Here is a 12,789-nt window from a genome sequence, read left to right as displayed (position 1 = left end):
TTGTCTTGAGGTTTTGCCTCACACCCGAGCAGGCTTCATCGGTTCTTAGGACAGCTGTAGCCTGAGTGTCGGCGTAGAAACGCAACTATGCATCCCTAAATTAGAGACATGCCCCAAAACAGGAATGCTATCCTATTTTGGGAATGTAAAATGACAGGTGGCTAGATCAGGCATGGGCAACTCAAATGATGGAAGGGTTCACAATTTTCCATCAGCGCTACTGGGGGGCCATAAATACCAGATACAGTATATGACAAAAATGCCATTTTAAAAATGGACAAAGTACATGCATATATCTTTTATTTTTAATTGAACCAATGTACATCACATTCTCTTAATAGATTTCATGCCCAGTGCACATTTAAAAGATATAGCCTTCAACAACAAAGGTATTGAACAATGAAAAAATAACCACATACTATGATTTGTTTTTCCAGTCTAAAGGGCTCTCATGCATCAGAATTACCATTCAAGGATGGCACAAAACCATGGAAAATCAAATTAACATTATGTGAAAAACTCATTTTTCCCCACAAAAATCAACTCACTCAAAGTTGTAATATTATTCAGGTACTGTTTCTCCTGTGTGTCCTTGTGGCCCACACATTGCCAGATTATTCACTATGAGCCCATACAAGACTCTCCAGTGCTTTTTGTGGATCACGAAAATTTATTGGACCTGACCCCAAGCCCCTTCACAATCTTCAAAGACTCTTTATCTGGACTTTGAAGTTAACTGCCTTGATAGCCATTTGTTGCTGGACTGCTCACATCTGCATTAAAAATAAATTCCAGCTATTGCAGTGGTTCCATATGTTTGGGTTCCACACACACCCGTGTCGCTACAGCAACACGTATACAGCTCATACATTTGTCACCATCTCCGAGAAAAGGATAATGTTTCTATTCTTTTCAAAACACATTTACACAAGCCGGATAGATAAATGGAAAATTGCATTTCTTATAAATGAACGTTAGTCACCCTTGGGGTTTCAAGTTAGTTCTCTAATGGAACTCATAAATGATGTCAATGCGATATTTTGGCAATATCAATGACATCTCAATATGGAAATTATTGAAATATTCCAAAACATAATGAAAAACAATATAGGTAACTGAAGAAGAGAGAATTTTTTTTAACAGTATTCTCACGCTCTAAGCATACAATTCACAAATACAGCATGTCATAAATAAATTGTCACTGAGCATTGTATGAGTGTAAGATTGTGAAATTGCAGGGGGAAAAGTTTGCTTTGCTCTCAAAGTGAAAGTGTCAAGATTCAACACAACACATCTGGAGTACATCTTGCATACGGGAAACTCCTCTATGTTTTACTTCCCGTAATTTGGAGGCACAAATAGTTTATGTTACTTCATGTTCAGAATTTTGTTATCAGCTCCAGTTTGAGATTTTTTGGAATGTTGAGAAAGTAGTTGGTCCAAAACAAGCTGGATTCATGGAGAAATTCCAGAGGGAGGTTTTATATATAAATATCTGTCAACACAAATTTCAGTTCAGATTCAGCTGTGCCTGCAGTGCAGACAGCATCCCAAACTCAACAGTTTATTGGCTGAGACGGCAATCCTGTGCGTGGTGAGTCAGACTATTTAATCCATCTCCGTATTGTGTACTGTAATGCTGTATGTCATGCCGAAACACGAAGTGGAGATTATAGTTAATAGCGCAATACAAATTCAATGTTTTTGTTTTGATTAAATTAACAGCAAATGCAATGAAATATTAGTGTTTGTTGTATAATTTATATATTATACTGCCAGCTTTATTGCTATTTCATTCAATCAGACATTCTTTATATTCGATGCCTTGATATACTTCACCATTTGCTATAAAGTAGCTATGTGTGTGTGTGTGTGTTAAAAATATCAAGAATGACATTTATGTGAAGATTTCACTTGATGCATCTATATGAATAAAGTAATTGTCATGCATATCCAATTTCCTTTAGCTCTTTCAGAGTCTTTGTTGAAACCCTCCTGATGGACTCTTCCACAAGTTTGTTCCTGCTGCTCCATCTCCTCAGTTTGATATCTGCCGGTCTATCTTGTTTTTGTGATCACTACCCCTGGAGCGCATGGTCTGCCTGCTCCCGGACATGCAACCATGGCACACAGAGCAGACAAAGGCAAGGCACACAACAGATCAAAATAGGTGGACCATGGATTGTGATGAAAAATATTTGTTTTGGTTGTATCCCTTTGGCAGGAAATTTAAATATGATGATTACTACTGGAAGAGCAGCTGTCATCAGCTGTGCGAGAGACATGACAGAAGGGCTTGTAATGTGCAGGCCTGTCCCATAAATTGCCTGCTGACAGAGTTTGGGCCCTGGTCTGACTGCTCACCCTGTGCCAAGAAACAGGCAAGACACAAAACAGTCTGTTGGACCTCCTCTAAAATTAGATGGCTCATCTCAAGTGGTAGATCCAAACAAAATAAAATAAACATTGCATAACCGGTACAAGAAGTTCCGTTGTCAGCATATTTCAGTTTTAAAAAGTACATCCGAGCAAGTACTGTGATGGCATATAGACAATGGATCTGGACTAGAGACATCATTAGAAATATTTTTAGAAGTCTGTTGCATACGAAAACAAAGCAATTAACACTCACCATAACATTAGGTACGTACTGTAAACTTGCACAAACAACCGTATACTTCATCGGAGGTATCGTGTGTGAGCATATAAAAAATATGAATAAATACAACAATGAATATTGATACATTTGGTTTTAAGTTGTTATGGTCTCCCTCCAACAAATATACACCCTTAGCAGTGATTGTTTTTTCTTTTTATGTCGATTTCATAGTTACGGACCAGGGCTATCCAAACACCATCGCAGTTTGGTGGTGCATCATGCAATGTGGAACTGATGGAGGAAAGGCCCTGTTATCCTGCCACAGAGTGCAAGTTGGCACCAATCGACTGCAGAGACAACTTCAAATGCAACAACGGTATTGGCAGTGTGCATTCTATTGGGATTACAGGTTTACTCAAGCAGTATCTTCCACTTTACTACACAATTCGTACTTATTGTGAGCTTTTAGATAGATAGATAGATAGATAGATAGATAGATAGATAGATAGATAGATAGATGGATAGATAGATAGATAGATAGATAGATAGATAGATAGATAGATAGATAGATAGATAGATAGATAGATAGATAGATAGATAGATAGATAGATAGATAGATAGATAGATAGATAGATAGATAGATAGATAGATAGATAGAAAATGTGGCTAAAACCAAACGTTTTGGGAAAAAATAGAAACTAATATAAATGAACAAATCTGCTCTAAAAACTGAAATGAGAAAAAAATACATAATGAATAATCCCAAACTATTTTAACCCTGGTATTAACATTTGGAATTTCACCCAGATTGCTTCTTAAATCTTCCCTCTTTGTTTCAGGCCGCTGCATCAATGCCACACTAACTTGCAACAAACAGAACGACTGTGACGATAATTCTGATGAGAGGGACTGTGGTGACTTCAAAGTTGTGTGTCCAGCTGAGAAGAGAGTAGCTCCTGGTGCTGACCTGGTGGGAAATGGGTAAGCCAAAGGTCAATACATCACTGCTCAGATTCATGTGACTTGATCTTGCATTCCTTCCTGCTGTGCCCATAAATCTATCACTTCTTCCAAAAGTATGAATACCAGTTGGACTGAACACCGTGACTTGGCTTGCTCCCACATTCCAAAACATGCATGTTAGTTTCATTGATGACAAAATGATTTTAAGTGTGAGCATGAGTGTGAATGGTTGTCTGTATGTGAATGTATCTACCCTGTTGGTTGGGATAGGCTCCAGCTCGCCCAACACCCAAATGAGAAAAAGCGGAATATAAAATGGATGGATGGATGAAAGAAAAACATACAAAACAAAGGATTTTACCTTATCATAATGCTTACAATATATCTATGTATTCAACATATTCCTCCTATTTCTTCATATACAAATTCTAGCAATACGTTTTTAACCTTTACTTTTTATATACCTGACCATCTCTATCGTATCTGAAACAATCTTTAGCTTATTTCCGAATAAAAGTGTTCCAGATTCAGCTGCTCCCTGATATATTTTGGAAGGTTCGATGTGCTGGCAAATGAGCCGCGGGGGGCTGTCCTGGACAACATGTTTATGGGAGGAAGTTGCATCATCAGGAGGCCTCAGAGCACATTGCTTTACCATCGGATACCTCACAACTTTGAGAGCTTTGACATTAAGGTAACGTGAAGTACAGTTCCCTCCAAAAGTATTGGAACGGCAAGGTCAATTATTTTTTGTTATATACTGAAGACATTTTGGTTTCATGGTATTTACTACAGTAACAAAAAAAAAATCATACTCTATGTACTGTATCAATACTTATTCTTCTAGTAAATACCATGAAATAAAAGCTGAACTTCTGAACCTTTGTCTCAAACGCATATTTTGAAGTGAAACCCAAATATCTTCAGTATACAACAAAAACAAAGGAATTGATTTGCTGTTCCAATACTTTTGGAAGGGACTACAGATTCTACACTTTGGGACAATACAGTTTGTGGGCGCTATTTGATAAAAGATAGCAAAATCTTTCTTTTTTGTCTTTGTATTGCACAACCATTTAAAACAAGGTTGGGCAACATGTTTCCTCTACTGCAGTGGTGACGCTGATGATTTCTTTCAATTTAGTTTCAATTTTATTTATTCTTTTTTTAGTTTTGTGGGGCTGCTTGAGTGGAGCCAACCCCTGTTTTTCTTGGAAAATGCACATTTTGCTAATTCGCGGGATGGAACATATTGTGACCATTCTTAAAATGGTATTTTTGTCATACTGGTTAGGAAGTATGTCATCTTATGTGGGCCCCCCAATGGCGGTGATGAAAAATTGTGGCCCCCTCCATCATTTAAGTTGCCCATTCCTGACTTCATATATTTAGTCAATCAAAAAAACAAAACTTGCCCAAAACATACAGCTCCAAAATGCCTGATTTCCTTAGATCCCATTTAGTGGGTGCGAAATTGAAAGATTTGCTAAGATTGTGACCTTTTAGTAAGATCCAGGATAGCAGGTGATAAATTGTGTTTTCATTCACAACAGATTGTGCACATGTTTGGCAACAGTTGCAAAGGTGGTGTTTAAGAGGGTTTTGCTCACTTGATAGCCGCGACTGTGAGTGCAGTCTCATAATGCGTAACCTGAGCGCATGTATGTCTCAACAGGATATGCAGTAGATCTTTTTGACATTGACATTTTTTTGGGCAATTCCCTGCAGTTACAAGGATAGTTTAACCGAAAATGAAGTTTGCTCAAATATTTCATGTGCCTGATTGGCCATTAAATCATAAGTACCTTTCCGACCATAAGGACCCTAAGCAGGGCTTTAGAGTGCGACCAATGTGGTGCTCTAATTTCTCAACGGTGCAACTAAGAAAAGTGCTGTGACCAGGTGTCTCTGCGACTTTGAAAGACTCCATTTGGTTCAACAACAACACATATTGTGGTCTACTCTAAACCAATGTATAAAGGTCCACTTGATGCTTATGTTTCCACTGGGATCAAATTAAACTGAAATATCAGCACCTTTCGCTTCACAACTTTGCAGAGGTAAAGATGATCATAATTGGTCCATCCCAAGCTGCCCCTCATATAGGACACACTTGGAGTGACACGTAAATATTTTGCTAATGTATCACGTTGAGTGCAAATACAGTGTAGAAGCATCAGAAGGTTTTTCATGTTCTGCATAGAAAGCATTTTTTTCAGAAATATTTTAGATAGGCCGTACGAATCTTAATGCAAAACAGGTTGATTTGATTTGCTTGTTGTGATGTTACTGTTTTTCATTGTTACCAAATTAACATTGTTACTTTGCACTTTTTATTAACAATTGGAAACTTGATTGGCAGTAGGTTGCCTGTTAAGACATTCTATACCTTCTGTGCCAAATGTTTACTCCAAAGTATTTAAGTGCAGTCTTTCTCAACAGAGCCTGAGACTGTTTCATTCTAAGTTATTGAAAAAGATAAGAGCTTAAATGAAAAGGGTCATACAGTAAAACAAAAGCAGCAGTTTCTTTAATTGACAAACAAAGTTGTTCCTTATTTTGTTGTTGTTGTGGTCATAAAGGTTGGTGTGATCGAAGACTTCAGCACGGATCCCAGCCCTCTGCACACTGACTCTTTTAATGTGAAGAAGTCCATTTCCAATGAAGAGGAGAGAAACAAAGAGATCTTTCTCTTTGGTTGGCATCGTTTCCCCCCTTTGACGTCACATATAAAATCAAAGGATGCATTTGAAGCTTCCAAGAAAACTGTGAGTAAGCAAAAAAGTGCAAATATTTATGCCATTGTCAGAACGATCGGGCCACCAATGACTTCTTGACCTCATCCGAAATCCGAGTTTAATCCTAAAACACAGTCCTAAACGCACACACAATTGCATCGCAAACCTGCAACTGCAAAATGTCCAAGGAAGAAATATTCTGGGAGCACTGACTCACCACACCGGTTCCACTTAAATTATATTGAGGTGAAACAACATTGTCTGGAACCTTTTTGAGCCAATGGGTTTTTATGCAACTTAACATGCTTATTTTTTTCTGAAGTGTTGGTCTGAGCTCTGAAATGTACAATTAAGAGAGAGTTTGACATATATTCGACTGTTATACCTTTCTACTGAAGTCAAGTGATGTTGAATGTAAACGCATACCAGAAATGATACATAAACTAGGCATTTCAGAATGAATCTCATGAACTTGATTTTAGCGTATGAAAATGAAATGTGATGAATGCTTTGCTATCACATGATGATTATTTCATCTACCAAACTATCTCAAGTCGACATATTTGTACTGTAAAAGTTATTTTTTCTTTTGTTAGGATTCCATGTTTTTCCGGGTGCACCAGGTTCTGCCTGTGTCCACATTCAAAGTGCGGGACTCAAGCGATTTGGTCTTGTCTGGACCTTTCCTCAAGTTTCTCCACGCTCTTCCCGTTGAATACAACTATGCCCTCTACAGAAACATCTTTCAACGCTTTGGAACACACTACTACAGCTCAGGGACATTAGGAGGCCTCTATGACCTGCTCTACCAGTACAACCGAGAGGAGCTTACCAGTTCAGGTACAACAAGCCTCGAGGACAACGTTTAACATGATACCCTAGGTTAAAGAAATTAAAGGTGGGACATTAACTTTTAGTTCTTGGTTACTTCCTGGAAATAAACGTTTCCATTGTGTTTAAAGGTTGATGTGAGCATTATTGTCTTTGAAAGGCAGAAATTGAGTGGTTAGCCATTTAGATTCAATGTTACATTAAACCCGTAACAAGGAATGTCTACTTAATTGGAAAAATACAATACATGTGATGTTTGTGCCATGACAGTCTTCATATTTTCTCTCCAACAGGTGAATCAGAGGAGCATGTTAAAGGCTGTCTGGGCCGAGAGACCAAATGGACAATCGTCCTCGCTCAACACAGGGCTCTACCGATGTGCTCTGACAACAAAATGACTCAAAAATATCAAGGTTCCTGCCACACAGCAACAACAAATACAAAGATTATTGTCAGCATCCATTTGTTCTCATTTTCCTGTCCGGGCCAGGCTCATACATCCAGGCAGCAGAGAAGTCTTACTCTGCGGTGAAAGGCGGGCGGACCAGAGAGGCAGCATCTCTGGCCTGGGAGAGACAAGGCCCTGCTCCGGATCGAAACTCCTACAAGAACTGGGCCAAGTCTGTCCTTGATAATCCTGCTGTGGTTGATTTCAAGGTGAAATTGAAAAGATTCAAACCCATGGAATGTATTGAATTTAATTCAAAGAAAATAAGTTGACCAAAAAAAGGGAACAACTTTACATTCTGTGATTATCCAGGTGCAGCCGATCGTAGATCTAGTGCGTGGGATCCCCTGTGCAGTCACAAAGAGGAGGCACCTGAGGAAGGCCTTGCTGCAGTACTTACAAGAGTTTGATAGCTGCAAGTGTGCTCCCTGCCCCAACAATGCCAGAGCTTTTCTCTCTGGTACTGAGTGCAAGTGTGCCTGCCAGACTGGTACATTTGGTCCCAACTGTGAGCAGCGAGCTCCTGACTACAATTCAGGTATTGTTTACCACTGCAGAATACTTGACCAGACACATTATCTTCATTTATTCAATATATAGAGATCCAACACATGAACTGTATTGAAAACAAAAGTTTTCCAAATATGTTTTCAATGACAGGCTTCTCCTTGAGTTTCACCTTATAATGGTGGAGGAGTTCTTGTGTCTCAATCATCCAAGGAGCTTATGAGGCTATGTCCTGACAAGGTCAGGGTCGCCAGGGTCCGGTTGTACTCCATGTTGTTCGTACCTATGCACCAAACATTGAGACCAAGCCTCCATTACTGAAGCAGCAGACCACAGCTGTGGCCAGTGTCTTTAGTGGCAGACACCCAGGAACATATTGGTGGACACCAACATCTAAGGATCCCATCAAGTTGACCAAGGAGTCCTATCAGACATTTCTGGCCTCTGGCATTCCGGAGACATCTAATGTGAGCCTGTAGGTCAAGTGGAATGTGGTTTCAGTGCTTACTAAGACAAATACTTGGTTGTGGGAAGAATTCAGTCAGGCCATGTAGAATGCCTTCCGGATGGCTTAAAGGAAATTCTAGTCGGCCATCTGGCGTCTCAGTGTGGGGAAGGGGGAAGTTCTGTACCAGCAACTGTTGGTATATTGATGAGGAGGCACTGCTGAATTGGAGTCTTGACTTTGTGAGTTGGTACCGAGAATATTTTAAAGACCTCCTCAATTCCAATGACATGCTTTCCAATGAGGAAGAATTAGAGGGCTCTCCTAACTCTGGTTGAAGTCTTTGGGCTCTGGATGTTGTGCGGCTAGCAAGTTTATCATTGGAATCCAATGTTGACCTAATTAGCTGACAGTATATGATACCTACACATACTGTACATACAAACAGTGTATGCCCTGTAGGCTGCATTATGTGCACAGATAGGTGTTTTTGTTTAATTCAAAACTCTATCTTATTTGATAATATTTTCAGCACGGTGAGAACTAATTGACAATAATAAAATATAATTGTTAAAGCAATACCTCTGTTTATCCACTGTTTTGAAACTTACAGAGGAAGTAGATGGTTCCTGGAGCTGTTGGGGGCCATGGAGTCGCTGTGGAGCCTCCATGAAGAGACACCGCAAAAGGAGGTGCGACAACCCTGCCCCTTTGAGAGGAGGCCAACCCTGCAAGGGTCCCGTCACTGATGAGGAACCATGTCACATCTCCCTTTTCAAACAGTAAAATGACAAAACACATGCAAACAGTCATCCCTACCTGCTACAAATAACATTTTTAATTCACAATGATTGTAATTTTACAACCCTTGTATTTAGTATGACTTTTTCATTCATGTTCTCATATCTAGACATGAAACATGTGACAATGATGATGACTTCACTACTGGATGGAGGGAGGAGCTTCCTCCTGGTGTGCAGGGTTGTCCCAGGCCAAAACCGCCTGACAACAGCTTCCTCAGGGTAAAGGAAATATTAGTCATGTGCACTCCATTTTTTTGGGTATCCTCAAAAATTCTAGTTTTGGAGATATAAGGATTCTGCACAACAACAGCAATATTATAGAAAATGTACTTTTTTATTGTTTGTACAATATATAAATAATTGGATCCCCAGTGACCCACCCAACAAGTCTGAAATTACACAAGTCTGGAATTACACAACAAGTTAAAAAAAAATCCTTGCAATTGAATCTCCAAAATGTCAAATTTAACAAATGTAAGTGTGAAATTCTGAATTTTACAGAACTGTGATGTTACAGTTTGGCTGATTTACATACCAACCAAAATCTGAGTTTCTCTGCCCATTGTCAACCGGGCTAATGATGTTTGTGTATTCTGGCCGCTGCATCACTATCACATGAAAGCTGATATCAAGTGTTAGCATTATGAGCGAACTGCATTAGCAGCTCTTGCTTCGGATAAACGGCACATACGTGAACTTTCGTTAAATTATTCGGTGGAGGATATTTGTTTTTAGTAATGTGTCCATTGCATTTGCCACACATGTATCCAAAAATTGGCAAGGGTAATTCAATGGATTGGTGTTGAAGTATATGAGAGAAGATAAATGTTGTTTTCCCTTCATCTTTACAAGGGCTTGCTTTTCTCTTCAGACTTTGGGCTGTTTGAGAAAATATAGCATGTTGGCGAAAACAGAAGTTATCTGCTGTCTCCTTTCCATGTTGTGTGTCCAGAAAGCAAAGCAGTACTATAATTTTGGTGAGGATGAAGAGTTCCGGTGCTTCACAGGATTTGACCTGGAGGGTTTCCAGTTCATCAATTGTCTTCCTGATGGGACATGGAGTCAATCAAAAGGAAGCTGCCTCAGTGGGTTTAGAATCCTTGGAATAACTTGTTATATAATAGTCTTTCTTTCTTCATTATTGCATGTTCTCCTCCACTTTCAGGAAAGATATGTCTTCCTCCTGATATTCCTGATGGCATGACGCTGTTCCCCAGCAAAGAAGAGTACAAAGTGGGTGATTCAGTGGGGTTTAACTGTGTTGAGGCAGGTTTGTCGCCACTGCCTCGAGGCTTTTACAGCTGCAGCAACAGTCTCATCTGGGAACCTGCTTTACCTGCAGGATTGCACTGCACTGACGGTACATGCCGGTCGTTTTATGGCTTACTGTGTCAAGATGTCATTTGTCCAATATTGTCTGTATAGAATAGTAGTGGTGGCGTTTTATCTGTGTTTACAACAGTGTTTAATCTGTTGTCAGTTTTATACGCATAGTTTCCCTAGACTTCTCTTGTTACTTGATAGAGGAACCTTTTGAACCTGACAGTCAGTGCGGTCCAGGGGAGAAACATCAAGGCTCTCAATGCGTCTGTATACAGCGGGAGAACTGCCTGTAAGTTTTTTTGCAAATATTCGTGCATTTTGTACGCTATACATACAGTGACGCGCGTGTGGGTGTGTATGCGTGTGTGCGTACACCCAGATCCGAATCAGAAAATCTCTGCATCCTGAACACTGACATCAACGTCACTGTGCCGATGTCACTCTGCTCCTTCCACGCCGGTCGTTGCCATGGCGATCCACTCTTCTTTGTCAGCGAAGGTGCTTGCGACACTGTGGATCCGGATAAATTGGAGTGGGCCAGGTTCCGAGCCCAGTTTGCTTCCAAGAGTTCTGTCAAAGAGTTGTGTGATCTTGACACGTGTTACGAATGGGAGAGATGTTCAAGTAAATCTGATTTATTTATCTATTTATTTTTTGTATCTTTTACAACTGAATGGAAACATTGAATAATAAAAATAAATTCATGTCCCTCCTCAATGCGTTTTCAGCATCTAAGAAGTGTGATTGCATTGCTGCTCGGGAGTGTCCCGAAGTTGAGAAGCACAAGTTCTGTCTGATGCTGACCAGGATTCAGAGGACTCGCAGTGTGGACCTTTGCTCCATGGCTGCTCTGAAGTGTGCCAACTATCAATTTGAGATCCTCAATGAAGGTGTGTGTGAATCCAGATGAGCCAAAATGACGTCATTATGTTTGACCAGACATATTTGTGAAACATTACCGTACTCCACCACTGCTGCAAAATGTGCAAAAAAAAAGTATGGTTATTATAAATACTCTGCAATCTGTTGTTGACACAACATTCTGTGGATCCTCGAAACTGGACCGCAATTCAGCAACACAAATCAACCACTTGTATTTTTGCTAAATGTTTTTAAATATTCCCTCTTTCTCACATTATTGGTGCAAATGTTTTATGGCACCACAAAAAAACACCCCAAAAGCCAAAGAAAACTATACAAACATACCGGTACTTCTGGGGCTTCTCACTAAATTGAAAGTCCCGTAAGATTTGTTGACCTCTTGTGTGATATCACCACATGATGATTGTTTGACCTTTACGTTTTTGCGTGGATTTAAAGGACCATGAATATTGATTAAACTCCTAACTGTATGTCATAATAAAAAAGACCAGAAAGTATGTGAATTGGGGTTTTAAACAAACTAAAGATAGACTGCCTAAATCGGCCCCACCTAAGTGTATTTACAGTATGTAGATTATGGAGAACGAAGTATACAGTACCTTGGAAGTCTTTTTGGAATTTGACATTCAAGTGGCCATTATGAGCTTGCCTTGTTATGTTATACCACTGTTTTTCATCTTTGTACATTGTCTAAACTATGCATTGTCATTAATCATTAATCATTTTAAGCTATTTAGTAAATCCAGAGTACCGTATGACAAAATGTAAAGTCACACATGTGCCATAATATGAGGGAAGTAAAGACTGAAAGACATCTTACACAAAGTGTTACAATGAGTGCTGAAAAATGTATAAACACCATTTTTACCCATGGTTGCAATTTGCTAGACATGATAAAAATATGACAATATTTTTGTATTATTGGACTATTATGTTGATGAACATTTTAAAATGTATGTTTAATACCACTCTGAGAAGACGTAGAAATTAAAAGTAAACTAAAGTAGAGACTGGTAAATGTTTCACAGTTGTTGTTTTTTCCCCCTAAAGCTTCTTTATTAAAGACAGTTTTGAATAACATATAACTGAAGGAGCAGGATGACCACCTACTGCACTCATCATCCAGAAGGTGGAAGTGGAAATGTTGGTTTCCTACAAGTACTGTAACTGGAGGTACACTCCAACAACAAACTGGTCTGGTCCCACAATAGACCAAGTAGGATAAATAGGCACCAGAATAATTCTGGGTG

The 12,789-nt window shown here is 39.3% G+C and overlaps 1 protein-coding gene across 1 annotated transcript; it reads left to right on the top strand.

Annotated features, from left to right (window-relative positions):
* The first annotated feature begins 1,489 nt into the window (after positions 1-1,489).
* On the top strand, positions 1,490-12,557 carry c6.2 (complement component 6, duplicate 2). The gene is made up of 18 exons (XM_086054282.1): positions 1,490-1,594; positions 1,968-2,144; positions 2,225-2,381; positions 2,831-2,975; positions 3,439-3,580; positions 4,118-4,256; positions 6,145-6,330; positions 6,897-7,140; positions 7,425-7,544; positions 7,622-7,788; positions 7,892-8,117; positions 9,145-9,313; positions 9,442-9,553; positions 10,287-10,419; positions 10,500-10,694; positions 10,859-10,946; positions 11,037-11,281; positions 11,386-12,557. The coding sequence occupies exons 2-18, from the start codon at positions 1,999-2,001 to the stop codon at positions 11,565-11,567; spliced, it is 2,796 nt and encodes a 931-aa protein (XP_085910408.1). The 5' UTR covers positions 1,490-1,594; positions 1,968-1,998; the 3' UTR covers positions 11,568-12,557.
* Positions 12,558-12,789: the final 232 nt, after the last annotated feature.

The sequence above is a fragment of the Filicampus tigris genome, chromosome 15 (genome assembly GCF_054856515.1).
Source record: "Filicampus tigris isolate MCC_2025a chromosome 15, RoL_Ftig_1.0, whole genome shotgun sequence".
Lineage (NCBI taxonomy): Eukaryota > Metazoa > Chordata > Actinopteri > Syngnathiformes > Syngnathidae > Filicampus > Filicampus tigris.
The sequence above is the reverse complement of the archived record's forward strand: the minus strand, read 5'-3'. Positions and strand labels throughout refer to the sequence as shown.